At 41.7% G+C, this 18,346-nt stretch overlaps 1 protein-coding gene and 1 long non-coding RNA gene across 5 annotated transcripts in view; one reads left to right on the forward strand and one right to left on the reverse strand.

The window, feature by feature from the left end:
• LOC139788603 (uncharacterized) overlaps positions 1-1,611 on the reverse strand; it is a 126,855-nt gene extending 125,244 nt beyond the window's left edge. For both annotated transcript variants that reach the window (XR_011722889.1, XR_011722891.1), the window contains exon 1: positions 525-1,611. This is a non-coding gene — a long non-coding RNA (uncharacterized lncRNA). The remainder of the gene's footprint in view (positions 1-524) is intronic.
• Positions 1,612-2,004: 393 nt separating this feature from the next.
• SMARCE1 (SWI/SNF related BAF chromatin remodeling complex subunit E1) lies at positions 2,005-16,766 on the forward strand. Of its 3 annotated transcripts, none has more exons than XM_071728671.1 (11): positions 2,005-2,134; positions 3,076-3,126; positions 3,632-3,675; positions 6,295-6,399; positions 8,537-8,617; positions 9,737-9,868; positions 11,226-11,397; positions 12,852-13,024; positions 13,983-14,084; positions 14,617-14,827; positions 15,347-16,766. In XM_071728671.1, exons 2-11 carry the CDS (start codon positions 3,120-3,122, stop codon positions 15,556-15,558), a joined length of 1,239 nt encoding a protein of 412 aa, XP_071584772.1. In that variant the 5' UTR covers positions 2,005-2,134; positions 3,076-3,119; the 3' UTR covers positions 15,559-16,766. The 3 variants fall into 3 exon arrangements, with proteins under 3 accessions (XP_071584772.1, XP_071584774.1, XP_071584773.1); XM_071728672.1 differs by having other exon boundaries at positions 2,104-2,248; XM_071728673.1 differs by lacking the exon at positions 3,632-3,675.
• Positions 16,767-18,346: the final 1,580 nt, after the last annotated feature.

Genomic DNA, 18,346 nt, shown 5'->3' on the forward strand with positions numbered 1-18,346 from the left:
TTTCACTGTTTTCTCCCCTGATGCACATCTGATAGTATGGCAAAGAATTCTTCAATTCTGTGCTAATGGAATTCTGATCAGCTGAGCTACTGCCACCTAACACCTGCAAATGCCTGATGTACAACAGAGTTTCATTGTCTCAACCTACTTACTTTCCAATGAATTTTTGTCCTCGTTACAAAGCTTATGAAACTGCTGCTAATTAAAACAGTACACCAGGAAAGCCACAACTGCAACGTTTAAACCAGGCAAATAGTAAAGTGAAAAAATAAGACAAGGTAAGGAGTACACAACTGGCTTTGAAAACACATAAAATGAATGATCCAGAACCATTAGCATGGAAAGTATTAGTAAATGTACCTGGACATCATAATAAGTATTCAATTAGCTGTGTGTTTAGAATTTAATGCTATCAACATTAAATGAATTTTAACTCTACCAACAAAACAACGTTATTAATAGAGACAAATGCACGAAGCAGCCAAAATTAGGGGAAAACAAACTCTTAGAACGTATTTTCTTACTTTTTTTAATTACGGTTCTGCCCTGGTGAAACTGAAGGCTGGAGAGGCGTATCTGACCGGCTGAATTAGGAATCTTTTTAATTATTATATTAATTATCAAATCAAAGTCACAGATTACTGTGCTGCATGTCAACAAATTTCCACACGGCCACAAAGAGCAGCAGACTGTAAGCAGATAAGACCAGAGTTCTTCTCTTTGCTTGTTCCTAAAAATGTGCTCATTCGAGAATGAAAGCAGACCACACAGGACAAACTGGAGGCATCAGTCAGGGGCCTAACTTGCAGCAACCTGGCACCAGATTCGGTTGTTTTTTCTTCTTTTCACCTTCTTTCCTTTTGGGTTAGGTAGGTACCATCTGTTTGGCTTTCCTTCAGTTTCCACATTCCCCAGATACACAAGAATCCTCCTTTTTGATGTCTAGAAAGTTTTATTGTTAGCCACGTGACAGCGTTTCATAGTCAAACTTTTTCATTTTTAATTCAGCCACTTTAACAATTTTCACTTTATAAAAGGCTCCTACACTGAACACTGAGGTCTGAAATTCTTCATCTGTCCCGGACAGTCAGAGCCACCTGCTGTAATGTTTTCCATGTTCAAGCTTTTTACCTCTGTATGTGAAAGCTTTGTAAATTTCAGTGAGAAATTGCTTCAGACAATACCACTGCAGCCAGCATACTCTGCAATTCCTCTGTAATACATTGCTTAAACTGGTCAAATTTAGCTCAAAACTATCATCTACCTGGATTGATAACTTAGGGTTAACCCCTATACCAAGCTTTTCTTCACACCACTCCTCAGACTGACCCGTTTCCTCCAGGCCTTCTCCTAAGCACTCCCTGTGCCCAACACACCGACATCTTCCCGGTTTTCCTCACGGCCCGGTCAGCACCAGACTGAACCTGATGCCTGTTCAACCTCCCAAGGAGACGCCATTCCCGAACCACCACTCCAGCACCCTGCTGGCTGCTCTACGCGGATAAATGGTTCCCCAGCACTGCCAGGACCATTCACCCCATTTTATCTCCAGATTTCATGGGATTTATTCGGGCCCGGACACTACACGGGAGCATTTTCCAGCCCCGGGTTCTCCTCTGGCACCGCCACGCGCTGCCTCAGGAGGAAAAGGCGCCCAACGGCTGCGGCACGAGGCGCTAACGGTCGCCCCCAGCTGCTTGTTCTCCGCCGCAGATTCGCCACAGGCTCGTTCTCCTGTCCCGAACGGAAGGGACGGGCCCGGTACAGCAAACCGTGAGGTTGGGGCGGTACCACTCTGCGGGACGTGGGTCGAACACTACCCGGGACTGGCGGAGCGGGGCCACGCGCATCGCGCTTCGTCATCAACTTTGCCCTCTCCGTCCCGCAGATTCGCTACAACCCCTTCCAGCCTTCACTTTCCTCGAAAAAGTCCAAGGGAAACTCCGACCCGGTGGAAGCTCCTGGGCGAACAGAGCGGGCAATCCGCCTCCCTTTTAAAATTCGGAGCAGCCGCCGGCAAGCTGGAGGCGAGTGAAGGCGGTGTGTCGAAAGTGCGGAGCAAAACGCGCAAGCGCTGTCCTCGCCGCCGCCCGGCCTGGTGGCGAACAAAGGCGGCGCGGCCGGCCCGGAGCGGGTGAGTCGGGGCGGTCCGGTCTGGTTCGGTCCGGTCCGGTCCGACCCGGCAGCTGCGGGGTGGGCAGAGCCGGGGGCTACACCGTGACCTAGCGAGCGGCCTAACTGGAGCGGGGTGAGGCAGCGGGCCCTGGCCCCCCCCGTTAGCGGCCCCTGGGGCTGAGGGGGCCGCGCCCTCTCCCGGCGGGGGCTGCGGGGGGGGTCTCCAGGTACCGCCTGGGAGCGGCTGCGAGGCCGCGGTGGGAGCTCTGTCCGGTACCGGTGCGTTGGGCCCGCCGTGCAGCGCAGGGGGGTTCGGCGGAGCTGGAGTTGTCCCTGGGCCTACTCTGTGTCTGTTCCACCCGAACCTGGGGGGCATCCCCGGGCCGGAGGGTCGGGGTGAGCCCGGAGCTCCGCTGGGCCTTGTCTGAAGAGGGGACCCGGCGGCGGCTGCAGCTCCCGTGGGGTTATTTGGATAGAAAGGGGAAAAAGGGAAAAAAATCGGGTTTTGTTGTATCGCTGTGCCCATGCACACCTCTGGGTTTGGTTAAAAAGTGAAATACACGCACGCTCCGTGGTCCTGTTCGATCGTTATTCTTTTTGTACCCTGCAAAGGACGGGCTTTTATTTTATCCCACATTCGTACCCACTGTCGAGAAGCGTTGGGAAATAGCGGTTATCTTCTGTGTTTTCTGTAAGGAAAGAAAATTATATATTTAAAACCTTTAGAATGAAGATCACATAAACCTGAGTGTTATTTCACAGCTATTTAAGGCCAGATTCATTGGAAAATACATTAATTTCTCAAAGAGATAACACTTTAGTTTTCAGAAACTCTTTTATCTTAATTTCAAAATTGGCAAACTTTTTGGTAATTAATGGTAACTATAATAATTGATGTTTCAAAGCTCTGGGGAAGCAAAGGCATAATATTTAATAGAATTATATTCTTTTGTCTTTCAGAAGTACAAATATAATGTCAGGTGGCTGAAAATTTGCCTATCAAAATGTCAAGTAAGTTTTCAGACTTTTCTTCCTTTAACTTGATAATTAAAGACCTGGTTCAGCAGAACCTGTTTGTGAGATTCCTTGCATTAAAAGGAATTAAATGAGGTTTAGTAATTTCTGACCAAACTCTTGGCCTTAAATCTTGCTGTGGCTGATTTCAGGCATATTGTTTTCATAGAAAATCCAAGTATCACAGCTCCCCCTAGGTCCTGTTTCACTACATTTTTGCATACCCCCTTTTTAACTGTCATGCATATAAAGGGATTTTATATGCTTCAGTCTTATGCCTGAATAAAAAACTTGCATTATAACAAAGGTGTGGTCTTAAATTTCTTTGTTTGCTTATGTATTCTTTGCTTTATGCTCTTCAGTGGCAAAATGCAAAGTCCTTGAGAGTAGGGCTTCTGTCTTTTTGTGAATTGCTTAAAAATGTTTGTCACAGCACATGCCTTTTATAGAATTTGTTCTAACTTTGAGGAAAAAAAAATTACTTACATTTATATCTTAACAGAAAGGCCATCTTATGCCCCACCTCCTACCCCAGCTCCTGCAACTGTAAGTATAGTGATTTTTCTCATTAACACAGATCTGGTACTGCAGCCTTTATTAACCTACCAGAGCAATAATTATGGAGTTGCATCACTTTGTTGTATGGGAAATACAAGCTAGTTGTATTTCATTATTAACATTGTATGCATTATTTAAATTAATCTCTTTTTTGGGGGGGGGGATGGGTTTAAGCAACTTGTGAAGGAGAAGCTGAGTAAGCTTGTTTCACCTTTAAGGCTAAACCCTGCAGATAGTTAATTTTCTGCAGTCAATTGGTCTAAAATTATACTCAGAGTGGATTGTAACAGTGCACTGGAATATTTATGAGCAAACTGATATATTTAATTATAAAACTTCCCACTCAGCCTGTGCCCAGGTAATGGGCAGACAGTGCTTTTTTTTCAGCTTTCAGTTGTACCCAGCTGGTTTTGAACAGAATGCAGGAATATGTGAAATTGTTGTATTTGGTCAGTAGAATGAAACACTAACAATGCCAGTCCTTGAAATCACTGGTATTGTAGATACTGTGACATGATAAATATTTTACTTTCTAGTAAAATGGTATGGGATGACACTAAGGAAACCACAGACAGTAGCTTTGAATTGTGTCCAGTTGAATTCCTGTATATATATAAGAATATACTGAACCACCAGTGTGTTGTGGTCAGGAAAGCATCTGAAAGCAAATATGCATCTCTTCTGTAGTGTTCACATATATATATATAGATATATATATATATGAAGAGCTTGCAGTTTAGGAGCAATGTCTTCACATGAGAAAACACAGATCCTTGGTACAGATGAATGAGCAAAGATGCTAAAGTGAACTTTTTAACAGAAAAATACAAAAACTGCTACCCAGTAGTGCCCCTGATCTCTGCATCTGGGCTGAAAATTGCAGGATGGGATTTAGATGAAATCTGATCCTTCAAATTTTTTGTACCATACTTGACATTTAACAAGGCTTCAAAATGACATAATGTATGAATATAAGTGATGTCTTTTGAAATTAACTCAAATAAAACTTTACTTTTGTAGTTTGTTCAGAGTTTTCATTTTGCACACAACAGAACTGTGCCAGTATCAGAAGGAACCTCGTGGCATCCACCCTTACAACTGGATTCCTGCTTTGGAATATCCACGTGTGTCATATCCACCTTTGGGATGTAGCAGGGATGCAGATTTTGTTCCATGGGGTATATTGATGTGCTGTATCCATTAGTCAAGTCAGAAGTCTTCAGAAGGGTGCATGAAATAAATTTTAAAACTGCAACTAGAGACATACATTCTGTCTTTCAAGCATCTTCTTGTATTACTTATGTTTTCTTACAGTTCCTGAGATGGTGGTCTGTGCTCTGTATGTGCAAGATGTAAAAGAAAAGTACACAAATAACCTTGCTTGTTCTTCCACAGCCAGTTCCAGTTGCTGCAGTCTACAAAATATCAGTAGTTTTCATACCTACAGTATTGTAGCTGAAGTAACAATTCTCTGTGTAATGCAAGGTACTTCTCTTGTGACATTGAAACCCTGTCTTGCAGAAATAAAGCAGACAGAGATTACAAGCCATCTGATTTTATTGAAGGAGTGTAGCTGAGGGTATTCAGAACGTGTTATAGTTCAGAAAACTACAGTAAGGTGACATCTTCTGCAACAGTGAATGTGTTACACACACAGCACAGGTCTACAGAGTGAGTCAGTGTCAGCTGCTGTGAGTGAGTTCAAAAAGTTTGGTAATCAAATGTGTATCTGAGGGCTGACTTGGTGGATAACTTGACTCTGTGCTTCTGTGTTTAGAAAACCTGACTACAGTGTGTCTGCATACACTTGAAAACTTGACAAGTTACTGTAGCTTTGTATCTGTCATATCTTGGTTTTTGGAGTCCTGAACTTGTAGAATTTTTGTAACTGCAATCTAGAATGGGTCCAGTCAGCAGTCTGCTAAGGGTCATTTGTAGTTTCTAACCTGCAGATCTTAATGCAGTGGTTCCTCAGTTCTGTCAGTCTGCAGCTGAATTTCTAACCTGCTTTTGAATTGTCTTCTTTCCCAGCTACGTAATCCCATTTCCCAAAAATATTTGAATTTTCCAAACCATCAGGAGTTTTCAGATAGTGGTTGTGGTACACGGGTGGTGATTTCAAAGATCTGCTTTTTTCCCTGTTTCTTCTCAGTACAGTATTTGTTGGGAAGGCAGAAGGATGGGAAGAATTAGAGGGATTTTCATTGGTATAGTCACTGATGGTACTGGGGACTTCTGCCCCATTACTGTGTTGCCTTGCAGGGTGTATGAGTCTTTCTGAGTTACTTGGTGGCTCATGTTGGAAAATTTTATTAGCCGTGAGCTGAATTACTAGAACACCTCTTCAGTTGGACGCTTAATAGAAGTAAAATCACCAGCTTCAGACAGAAATTTGTAGTGTTACCTTTGCTTTAAAATCCTGTTTCCTTAATAGGTTCACACTGGAGTAAGTTTTGTGTGCTGAGAAGATACCAACTGCTACACCTCATTTGCTTGTTTAAATTCTGGTTGCTTTTGCATGCCATATTGCAGTTCATTTTCATTTCTGTGTTTTCCTCGTTTGAGCTCATTTCTCATTCGTGTTTTTGTCTCATTTGTTTCCATCAGCAAATGCCCAGCACACCAGGGTTTGTGGGATACAATCCATACAGCCATCTGGCCTACAACAACTACAGGCTGGGAGGGAACCCGGGCACCAACAGCCGGGTCACGGTAGGAGAATCAACTATTACATCATCCAGCAAAACCAACAAGAATTGACCAGAATTGGCTTTAGAGATAGGTTCTTCTGAGTCTTGGCTGCTGCCACTTCTTTATAAAACAAAACCATTATTTCTGATTCTTATTCCCCACCCCTACCCCCTTCCTTCTCACTCTGAAACCTTTTACAGGAAAATGGACTTCTACTCAGCAGAGAAAAAAAACGCGGTGATCCTGTATGATGCAGAACTCCAGAAAGACATTTTGGTCTTCAGTGACCACTGCATGCTTATGTAGTGTGGGTACAAATTCTTGGAGGGAGGGAACTGTTCATTTGATTGAGGTTTATTGGCACAAATATAAGGAAGAAGAAACTGGAGATTGTTGATAGTAGTTGCATCATACTGTTGAGCCATGCGAGCCTTTATTTTTCTTTCCAGTCTTAGTCTGGTAATAACTGCAGAGTTTTGAGTTCAGAAGTTATTTTTTTCAATAAAAACCTGATGATAATAACAGAATCCTTTCAGATCTTACGTACTCTGTCAGTTTGGAAAATGGATGTTACATTCATTTTTCATGGAGTAAACAAAATGAGATGGAGTCAAATGATGGGAGAGGTGACATGTTCTTCCAAGTAAATAGACTTGATCTGATTAGTTTGGAACATGATATAAAGATTTCTCAAGCAACAAATACATTGTGCTTTTAAGGAAGTATGCTCCTTTTCTACCTCATAAATCCTTCAGACTTCATATATGAAGTTAAAACACTTGCAGAAAAGGTATTCCCCATACGGGCTGGAACTTGACTGAATGTACCCTCTGAACATACACTTTTTTCCTTATACAAGAGTAAGTTAGGTTTTGTCTGAGAACTTTCATTGTTTCTGTATGTCATAAGCATATACAGCTTTCTCAGCCATGCATATATCAATATATGTATGGTGTCTTTAAATTCCTGTTAATTTAAAAGCATTAAACAGTTTCCGTTAATGTTTTTCAAATCCATCTGTATGTGTATATCTGTATACATTTTGGTAATGCATATACCTCATGTACATTATTTATACACAATCCTGTATGCATTGTTTCATGGAGCTCCATAAATTCAGCAAAACAAAAAATACCAACAGGAGGGAGAGTTTGAAAGCTGAACACTGAAGCTGAAAGCTGAACAGATGAAAGCTGAACACCTTCTTGGCCAAGTCCAAGTATTATCTGTGGCTGTAGTCCTGAAAAATCTTGAAACTGCTTTATATTTTTATGTAAATGTTACCACTTAATGTAAGAGAACTCTTTGCCTGTGCAAGTGCTTGAAAAGTGGAGGTTTTCTGAAGCTGCAGTTGACAGGGACTGTGATGCTCCTGCACTATTTTAGAAGAACATCCTGTCAGGATTTCTGTAGGTCGAGGGGACCAGAGGGGAGGCAGCAACTTCCCATCAGCAGCAACTCAGTGTCCCGTTCAGGGTGAGCAGTGTGTTTGTCAGGGTACAAAGCTAAAGGAAGATCTGAGCACAGAGGATATTGCAGGCTGATCTGGACAGTGAAGCACAGCTGGGGTACAGATAATGCATGCTGACAGATCAGGTGCATGAGATTGTTTTTTGTTTTTTTCAGTGAGTAGCTTAATTGGCTCCAAATAACCACTGACAAATTCTGCAGAAAAATATATGGCTACATTGATTGGAAAGTGAAAATATGGTTAACTTCATGATCTTAAGCATTCTCCTTATCTTTTCTCACCTGTAGAGTAGCCACAGTAAATTTCTCAAAACAGATATAAATTGTTCCTCAGAAGTCATAAAAGCATCCTGCTGGGATGGGTGTTTCCACATAAGCCTCTAAGCTGTGTAAATCAGTTTTAAGACTACGGAGCCCTTTAGAAGTTCTATTTAGTTACAATTCTGTAAACTTCCAGATAAAAGGATAAGCTTAAATTGGAAAAATATTACTCTGAGGACCAGCTGTAGTTAGTACCTCTTCACAGTCTGGGTAATTTTTTTGCTGATGTTCCTTGTTTCTCTTGGTGGGGAGGCTGTAGCGGGGTGTAGTTTGTGGTAACTGCACAACGAGTGTTTTCCAAGACTCGTGTACATAGCAAGTGTCCAGCAATCCCATTAACAAATGGATTTATCCGGTTCTTTTATAGGCTTCCTCTGGTATTACCATTCCAAAGCCCCCCAAACCCCCAGACAAGCCCCTGATGCCCTACATGAGGTACAGCCGGAAGGTGGGTATACAGTGTCAAACAAGTAGTAATAAAAGTTAGTGTTTGTATGTGCTAACAACTAATTGCTATTATCTTAGTTTCAGCTTCTAAACCTTCTAACAGCCTGCATATTCTTTAAGGGAACTGTAAAGTACAGATGCATTGCCCTTCAGGATAAAGGCAGCAGTAGTCTGTTCAAACAGTTGCCAATTTCTGGGGGGAAAAGTTTTCTCTAAAATGATAATTACTACCACTCTGCTGACAAGGATCCGCCCTGCCACATTCAGAAGTGCCTGTGACTTACTGACAGAACTTTTTTATGTAAAGGAAGTATTCCTTGTGATATACTGGGCTTGGTACAGTGCTGTAGCTGGACTGAAGAGTAGCAATGAGTGGACTTTGCATGTTCTCCTTCACCAACCTAGCCCGTGGCAACGTTTACTTCGCTATTCTGTGAACTGTTTGAGAGAAAGTAGGAGAGAGACTCTTGTGGAGTCTGAAATCTGATGGGGCATGGGGAGGGCATGTCAGCCTGTCTGAAGCGGGTGAGCCAGAAGGAAATTCTTCCACTTCTGGTAAAGTATCTTTACCAGCATGTCTGTCTCAGGCAAAAAACCATCAACAAAAAAAAAAAAAAGTCAAGTGGCGCAGCAAGAAATAACACTGGCAGCTCTCTCTCTCTCTTTTTTTTTTTTCCCTATAATGTTAGAAACTTTTTTGGTGGAGTCAGAACTTGTTGGAACTCAAATTGATCAGCAAGACTGAAAAAAAATATTTGAAATGTTACATTCTGATCTGAAAAGCTCAGTGCTCTTTATCATAATCTACTGCTGGATGTGTTTACTCAGTAGCATTTTTTTTCCCAGAGATGCAGCGATGTGCATTTAAGAAGAGAATTAAGAGGGTTAAAGGCAATATTCTCATGAAACCAAAGTCATTTCAGCAATTGCCTGTTTCAGTAGATGGCTTCCTACTGACTTCCTGCCCCAGAAAATAATCGAGATAGTTTAGCCAGACTCATTCCTAACTTAATCCTGTTTTTCATGGTGATTCCAGAAAGAACACTGAGATGACAATATAAAATGTTTAATTTGGAAGTATTTAGATATCATTAGTAAAGCTCCAGCTGTTTCTGTTAAGGTCTGGGACCAAGTGAAGGCGTCCAATCCTGATTTGAAGTTATGGGAAATTGGCAAGATTATTGGAGGAATGTGGCGAGATCTCACTGATGAAGAGAAGCAAGAGTATTTGAATGAATATGAAGCTGAAAAGGTAAATGGAAGAAATCTGGGATGTTTATTACAGCTGATTCTTCTAGGAACTGGTCTGAGAAGAAAAATTCATCTTCCCCATGCAGTGGTGTATGAGGCATTCACGAGACCCCTGTATGTAACTTAAATGGAAATATGTCCTGACACGTCTTTTAGATTTTTTTTTTTAAAATAACTTTACATCAACTGTGACTGGTCAGTTTTTAGACCTAATTCAAAATGAAGTATTTATAATTGAGTGTCGATTTTAACTGTTTAATGAATGGATTTGATTGTACAACATCAGTATTGAAAAGATTCTCAACACCAAAATCCTCTTTCAAAACTGGTGCTCTGCAGCTACTGTTGTCGTGAACACGTTCACAAAAGACTTCCAGTCACGTAGGGTTTGCTTTTCGTGGTGTAATCTGGTTTAATGCCACTCTGTGGCATAGTGTTTTGTTTCTTAATAGAAAAATGCTTCCACTTCAGGGGTTTTCTTGTGGTTTTGCTTTGCTTTTATTGATCTTTATGACAAAAAATGACAGCTGCCTTGTGTCTAGGTTGCTAAGTGTTGAGGACCTTTACAAGACTGTTACTGTGATCTTAAGGTACAAAGGGAAAATTGTCCAGCTGCTGTGTTGTGCTTAAGCCTGGTGGGCATCTGAGGCTGTGTATAACCTGGTGACATCTAAGCTGGTTTTATTCCAACTCAGTAGAAAAGCACTCAAAGCTGGATGCTCTTAGCTGAAAATCAAGGAATTCTATTTTTTAACTTGCTAATGATGTTTAGATTGTAAGCTCCTTGGGGCAGGGGCCATGTTATGTTTTTACAGTGCCTAGGTAGGATTCCAGTCTTCATCGTAAAGAAAACAAGACATTTAGGTATTTTTAACAATACTGTAGATTAAATCTAATTTTTCATTGGAAATACCTCAGATCACTTTGCAAAATATAGACTTGGCAAATACTAAAAGTGAGATTAAAGAAAACAATTCAAAAGGAAAAATACTTCAAAGAAGGTGCAAATAGAGATGCAGTCCTGCTACCAGGAGGAGACAGTAGTTGGGCTGCAGCATTCTGTGTCATCCCAGTGCAGGGATGGATCAAAGAATGGAAAAATCAGGTTATTTTGAAAACTGGTTCATGACATGCTGGCATAAGGAAAGAGAAGAAATCAGAATCAAAGCCCAGCTAGTATTTTAAAAACAAGAATGACTATGGAAGTAGTTCTAATTCAAAAAAAGACAGAATACGGACAGAATATGATCCGAAATAGCTTTGCCTGTATAAATACAGTTGGGAGTTATACAGACTGCCTTTTTATCAAGTCTGCAATCATCCCATGGTGCAATCAAACCATATTGGTCACGTTTCAGATAGAGTACAATGAGTCCATGAAGGCCTACCACAACTCTCCTGCATACCTCGCCTACATCAACGCAAAAAGTCGCGCTGAGGCTGCGCTGGAAGAGGAAAGCCGCCAGCGGCAGTCGCGCATGGAGAAGGGGGAGCCTTACATGAGCATCCAGCCTGCTGAAGATCCTGATGGTAAGCAGAAAGGGAGCTGTGTGCACATCCAGTGCCACAGTCTCGTTACAGGACTGACAGTGTAGAGAAACAGACACCAGAGATGGAAACCCACCCGTGTGCATCCGTGACGAGGTTTTAGCGTGTCTTGTTTTGGTGCCTCTAACGCTGATTTTCGTTACCACGTTTTATTTCGTGCAGCTGACTTGGTCTGGTTTCTAAAACCTAAGGTGACAGCCAACTGGCAAAAGTTATCCCAATCCTTAATTATGTGTGAAGCAATGCTAACAGTTCAAAAGCTTTGTAATAGCTTTTACGTATGCATTATAAAAGGCTTTGATGCCTGATTTAGTCCAGCTTGAATGAAATTTAGTGCTTTGTTACCAGATGCCCATAATTCTGACAGGCAGAGTCCTGGTATGATTGAGAGCACCTGAACTTTGAATGTGTTCAACAACTGTCATTTGAGATTGTTTGGAAAATGTTACCCTTGCTGTTGACAAGTTGATGAGAAAATTCTGAAAGTTTATTTGACTGCAAGGAAATGCACCCCACCCAGTGGGAAAACTCAGACTCATACACCTAATGTCTACTTTTAAATTCATAACCAAATACTTGTTGAAACCTGAGGATGAAAAATGTACTCAGTCAGTTACACCCCTTTTTTTCCTTCCCCCTTGTAAACGAAGCTCAGGGCAAACAGCATTTTCCTCAGTGTGAGGTAGCTTCAGAATGTCTGTAAATACATTGAGTGTTCAGGAGCTTGGGGACTTCAGCTCTGGTCTGTGCCACCCAGGCCAGGTGCACAAGGCCCTGAGTTGCTTCTGTTCTCACCTGGGACAGGACAGTGAATTCTGCTTGGTGGCAGAAATGCTGCTGCTTTCCCATCCTGCATGTCAGTAGGATCAAGAACTTGTAGTATAAAAGAAATCTTAATAAGAGGACTTGATGTAAAATAAATTTGACTTCTGTTCTTTTCTACATCTTCCCAGAAGATAACTCATCCTTGTTGCCTAAAATTTTAATAACTAAATATGAATTATACTCACAGAAGCTTCTTCTAAGTTTGTTTCTTCACCAGTACTTAATGCTGTTTAATTACTGTGCTTTCAATTCTAATTTGTTTGACTTAGGGTTTTTTGAGTCTGTCTTGTAGCTGGGTTCTTGATACCAAAACTGCAGACCGGTTTGATTTTTATTTGTTGAAAGTCTTTGCCTGCTTTCCTTGAAGAAATACAGAAAGTCACAGCATAGATTTCTGTCCTCTATGGGCTGGAAGCTTTTGAGTGCCACTCAAAAGGAATATGTGTTATTTTGTTCTACTTTGTAGTAACAAACTGAATTTTATCTTTAAAATTATTGCCTAGCACAATCCATGTGCTGTAGTTAACATTAAATTCTGTAACTAGATAAAAATTGTCATAAATTACAAACAACTATGGAATTCAAGCACTTGCACTTCCAACTTGTTTCAGATTATGATGATGGGTTTTCCATGAAGCACACAGCCACAGCTCGTTTCCAAAGGAACCACCGGCTCATCAGTGAGATCCTGAGTGAGAGTGTGGTGCCCGATGTCCGCTCTGTTGTCACCACAGCCAGAATGCAAGTTCTTAAACGCCAGGTTCAGTCTTTAATGGTTCATCAGGTAAAGATAAATTACATGAAGGCAGCTAAAACATAATGGCATTGGGCTGTACTCCAAGTCTCAGCTCACTTGATCATCTGCATGATGATTCTTGTTGGGTGTCAATGTTCTGCAAGCTTCAGTAGCTCATCTCTGGAGTTTATTTGGAGTTGGAAGATGTGAGACTTCACCCTCTGTGTTGCTTTGTTCTTGAGTATCATGTTAAACTGTATTTTGTTCTTTAGGATACCTGAAGTATTAATTCTGTAGCTCATCATTCTTACTCATAAGACTTCTGCATGCAGTTCTTAGGTACAGGCAGAGTTGAGACTTTAAGGTGGCTCATGACATACTCCTGTTTGTAGTAATTCTTTATTACAGTAAATTGTCCCTATTGTAATATTTTTTCATTTAAAGTTTTAATGCATAGAAGGAAATCTAGTGACGTGACACTTGCATGTTGCACCCAGTGTGACTGGGTATTTTCCAAACAAGCAAGTTCCCAGCAGAACCCTGTTTAGCAGTCAATGTGTGTACAGATTCAGAAAACAGACCAGAATGAGATGGGAGATTCGTTATTTTTCTTAATTAGCAAAAGACTGAGGGGGTGGAGGAGGTTTCCCATCTTTCTTTTGAATTGTGGTCTTTCTACAGTAGAGAGCACAATTTTGATGTGTGTATATGCACCTATGGGGGTGTATAGGATGAAACAAATGTGTAGATTTTATGCTAGAAGATTCACCTGAAGTATTTTTCATTTATAACATGCTGAACCAGTCCTGAATTATTGCAGAGACCCATTTATCGTTCAAACTTTTCAATAGGAACTACTGATCCAGGGGTATTAGATGAAGGAGGGCATAAGGGCATAAGTAGAGCAGAAAATATTGGTCTAAATATTTTTGCATGAAGCTGTAAACTTTGTCCACTTCCTCAGATGACTGCATGGGGAAGTTCTGACCATTTATTTCATTTCCAGCGTAAATTAGAAGCTGAGCTGCTGCAGATTGAAGAACGTCACCAGGAAAAGAAGAGGAAGTTTTTGGAAAGCACAGAATCCTTTAACAACGAGCTCAAAAGGGTACAGCTCTCTCTTTTTTTCCCCTTACTCTGAGGAAATCTGTTAGTTACCCATTTCTCCAGGTGTTCTAGCTCACTTCTGCTTAGTTCTGTGTGTAATTACACAAGTGATGACTGCAGTGTCCTGCTGTGGGGGTGTTAGGAAGTCACAGTGTTTGTGTTATTTCACGCTCCCGCAGTGACCTTTAGTGGTGACATTCAGCCAGTGCAGTCTCCACGTGCCTTCAGGCCTGCCTGGTGAGTTCACTAGAGAGCAGCAGCTCAAAGAAAGTGGCAGACAGTCACCGTGGAGAACATCCTGCTCTGTCCTTGGCTGCCTCCAAGTAACAAAGTTTAGGTTGTTATCTCTTGTTTTTTAAATATGCTTGGATCTCCCTCATTACTGAAAGTTTTAATGCAAACTTTATCAAATTAAAACAATTATGCTGCTTGCAGATACTGAACTCATAACTGGGTCTTACTGATGTTTTGTCTTGCAACGTAACTTGAGGTAGTAAATGAGCTTTCCTTTTTGTTTTTTTTTTAATTGATAGTTATGCAGTCTGAAGGTGGAAGTGGATATGGAAAAAATTGCAGCTGAAATTGCTCAAGCTGAGGAACAGGCTCGCAAGAGGCAGGAGGAAAGGGAAAAAGAAGCAGCTGAGCAAGCAGAACGCAGTCAGAATAATATAGCAGCTGAAGAGGAACAGGCAGCTAACAAGATAGAGGAGAAGAAAGAAGAGGAGAGTGCTCCAGTGGAGACAGGTAACTGCATTGGGACACCAGCTGCAGAATCCTCAAGGGACCAGCATTACACTAGCTCAGCATAGCCAGGAGTGTCCTGTGTGTTTGCTCTTGTTAGGAAGAACAATATTCAGAATAGTTAACTTCACCTTGGTCAACATGAGGTTTGCTTTCTTCTCATTGAATTGTTCCTTTTTAAAAGGGGAGAGAGCAAAATTCTACAAAACCCAGTGTAATGCTTTGTGTGTCACGTACCCAAGGGGGAAAAAATGTTTTTTAAACCAAAGTTAGTTGCTTTCATGTGGCTAGACCTGAGGCCAGACACCTTCAAGTGTCCCTCAGGTTGCTGTGTGGCACATTCATCCTCAGCACTGAGAGGGCTTTCAGAGCTCTGCCTCTCACAGCACATACCAAGTGGCAGAAATAACTGTTGTGGGATACTGAGATTTTTTACAGATGCTTTTTCTTCCTGAATGTTAATTGCACAGTCTAAAAAAATGTATTGGTATGTAAATGACACTGAGAAATCTCTTATTACAGAAGAGCCTCACCCAGAAGAGAGCACAGAAAGCCAGCAGAATGGTGAGGAAGGAACATCAACCCCAGATGATAAGGAGAGTGGCCAGGAAGGGGTGGATAGCACTGCAGAGGAGGGGACCAGTGACAGCAACACTGGTTCAGAGAGCAACAGTGCCACAGTGGAGGAGCCTCCTGCAGACCCTAACACTGAAGACAGTGAGAAGAAAGAATAAATATTGACTCATTCCATGTGTCTCTTTTTAATGAACTACTGTTTTGATTTCAAAATGTGCTACACGGCTCTTGTATCTTCCTTGCCTGTATCCCTTGTCTCCAAAGGATACTGGTTTTTAGTAACATGTCAGATTATCAGCATAGCAGCTTCAGAGGGCCTTTAGAGGCAAAGGATATCCTGCAGCAGACAAGAGAAAACCTTGTGTCTAAACACTGCTGTACAATTTGGAGAGGTACACCATGGCTTGGGGTTTCTTCCCTAGAAAGACAGCACTGGTTTTAAATCAGCACTCAGGGTTTTCCTTTGCCTCTAGCTCCGTGACCACAGGGAAGTGTCACCTCTGCTGCAGCCCTGCTGGTCTGGTGTCACCAAGGGACCCACAGCCTCTGGCACCTGCAGGGTGTCAGGGGATGTTTGCAGCCCACAGCCAGCAGTGACAGGGCTTGTGAACCAGAGGCTGTGGTCACTAGCACTCACTTTCTGGAGAGGTGAGAATGTTACTGAGGTATCTTAAAGCTGAGTGTGAAGCAAAGACTTGTCTGCTGCGGGTGCCCATTTCTTTGCTTTTAAAGGAAGCTTTCAATGCTCATGAACAGTGCTCCTATGTAAGGCTGGACTTAGGTGGTCTGGGTGTTTTGTTATCATTTTTTCTAGAATAGCTGTTCTACAGGATGGAAACTTGCTCATGTTCTGCATGCAGCATTTCTGGAGATCATTTCCAAAGGACTGAGTACAGCCTTCTTGAAGTAAATGACGTATCTTATGGTATTTTTTTCTGTGATGACCTCAGCCAGAGATACAGTGAAGTCCAAAGCAGAAGAGCATGTAAACATGTACATGCTCTGAGCAGGCTGTCACTAATCTGATAAAAAAATGTCACCCAAATGGTAAAAAAAATGTGTAGTTTTGCTTGTGAGCATTCCAAAGCCCTGGGAACTCTGTACAGATGTACTGAAATTACCACATTTTGCCCTATGTAAGCAAAAGCCCTACTGAAGAAAAAAATACCATTAAGTGCAACAACAGATCTGAGTTGCTCTGTGACTTTGCAACTGTAAGAGAACACATGATGCATATGCTTCAATAACTTAGGATGTTTTTATGGAATAGTGGGTATATCAGTAATGTTTTTTAAATCCTTTTGGTCTTTTTTTTTAAACGGTCTAAAATTAATAAAATCCAACATGTTTGGTTTTTTAAAGCTTACAGTGGTTTGGTTCTTGTCCTTGCAGGTAGTGCCTATATTTGATTTAGGGCTTCCACTACCCCTTCTCTATTTTAAGCCCAGAGGAGAAGAAAACCATGGAATTCATTACTGACATCAAAAGCTTGTGCAAGGGAGAATTCATAAAGGAAATGATACAAGTATTAGTAAACTTCTAGTCTCTTTTTCTCTAAGCTCTTAATCACCTCCCTCCACACTATCAGAAATCACTTTCATGTTACTTTAAACCAAGTAAAATTTCCTACCTAAAGGGCTGAAGGGGTACAGTTTAAATTGCATTTCAGGAGTTTATTTCCAGCAATTAAAAGGATTGCTTTTAGAAAAATACACCTTGAGGCACTTACAAAAAGGGGGGAGTTACCTAGTGACCCATTTTGGTTTATGTTTTGTAACTTACTGTGCCAGAAAGACAGTAATTAAGAGGATACTTCAACAAGCACTTTGATTCCTGGATTTGAATTCCCCTGTGTGCAGTTCCTGATGGTGGTTCCTGCCCTGGGGCTTGTGCTGATCAGCTACAGGACTGCAAGATGGAGAGAGGGATCCTGCTCTGGGCTGTTTCTTGATGGTTTTGTTCTCAGTTCCCTTCTTTCACTTTGACGCCTCTTTTTTTCCATGGCCTTGAAGGGGTTTTTTTGAAGTGGTTTTGCAGTTATTGGGCTGGTGTCTTATTTTGTTGTACATGATCACGTACAGCTCCACTTGTGACTTAGAGAAGTCTATAATTTCTGTAAACAGCTAGTTTCAATTTGCTTTGTTTTTTTCACTCTATTAAGTTCTATTAAGGCCAGCACCAAGTCCAGAGTGCCAAAAAATAAAAAGCCAAATCAGAAAGTGTGACAATGAAACAGAAAGCAGGTGAAAAAAGACAGTTTGCTTTTTAATTATTAATTTTTTTAAGCCCAGGGATAAAGTATGTCAGATATGTGAAATAGAAGACTGGAGGAGCTCTTGGAGAAAGCACTGATGGGATTGTTCTCTGTTTCTAGATCCAGTCTTGTTTCACAGACTGCAGGGGACTGTTACATCTTGCACCTTTTGAATATGAGAGGGAGAGGAGAGCAGCAAATGCCACCAGGAGCTGTTTTCCCAGCTATGTCTGTGTTTCACAGTACATTTCCCTTGGCACAGCTCAACTCCTCCTGGACCTGGTTCAGGAAGCTCCTTTAGGGCAGAGTAGGTGCCAACCTGGTAAACCTGCAGGTTTGTTTGGGTTTTTTCCCCCCCAAAAGAACCAGAAACACCATCAGCCTGACGTGACACAGGCACCAAGACAGTGAATTCCCTGTGGCTCACCAAGGGGCAGCATGGAACCTGTGCAGCCCCTGAGCTGTGTTTGCTGCTTCCTCTGCTGGGAGGATAAGGATCTTTTAATAACCTCATGGGGAGACCACAATCATGAGATTTTAAATTTTTTTTTTCAGGGCATCCCCTACAATCACTCTAAGAACTCTCGGTGAGGAATCCCACCTCAGTGCACTCTTAATGTCAGGAATTTACTCACAATTTCACTTCTGCTATTCTGTTTTCTTGACGAGTGCCCATGTCACAGCCCCCTGAG

The sequence above is a fragment of the Heliangelus exortis genome, chromosome 29, assembly GCF_036169615.1.
Source record: "Heliangelus exortis chromosome 29, bHelExo1.hap1, whole genome shotgun sequence".
In the NCBI taxonomy this organism is placed as follows: Eukaryota; Metazoa; Chordata; class Aves; order Apodiformes; family Trochilidae; genus Heliangelus; species Heliangelus exortis.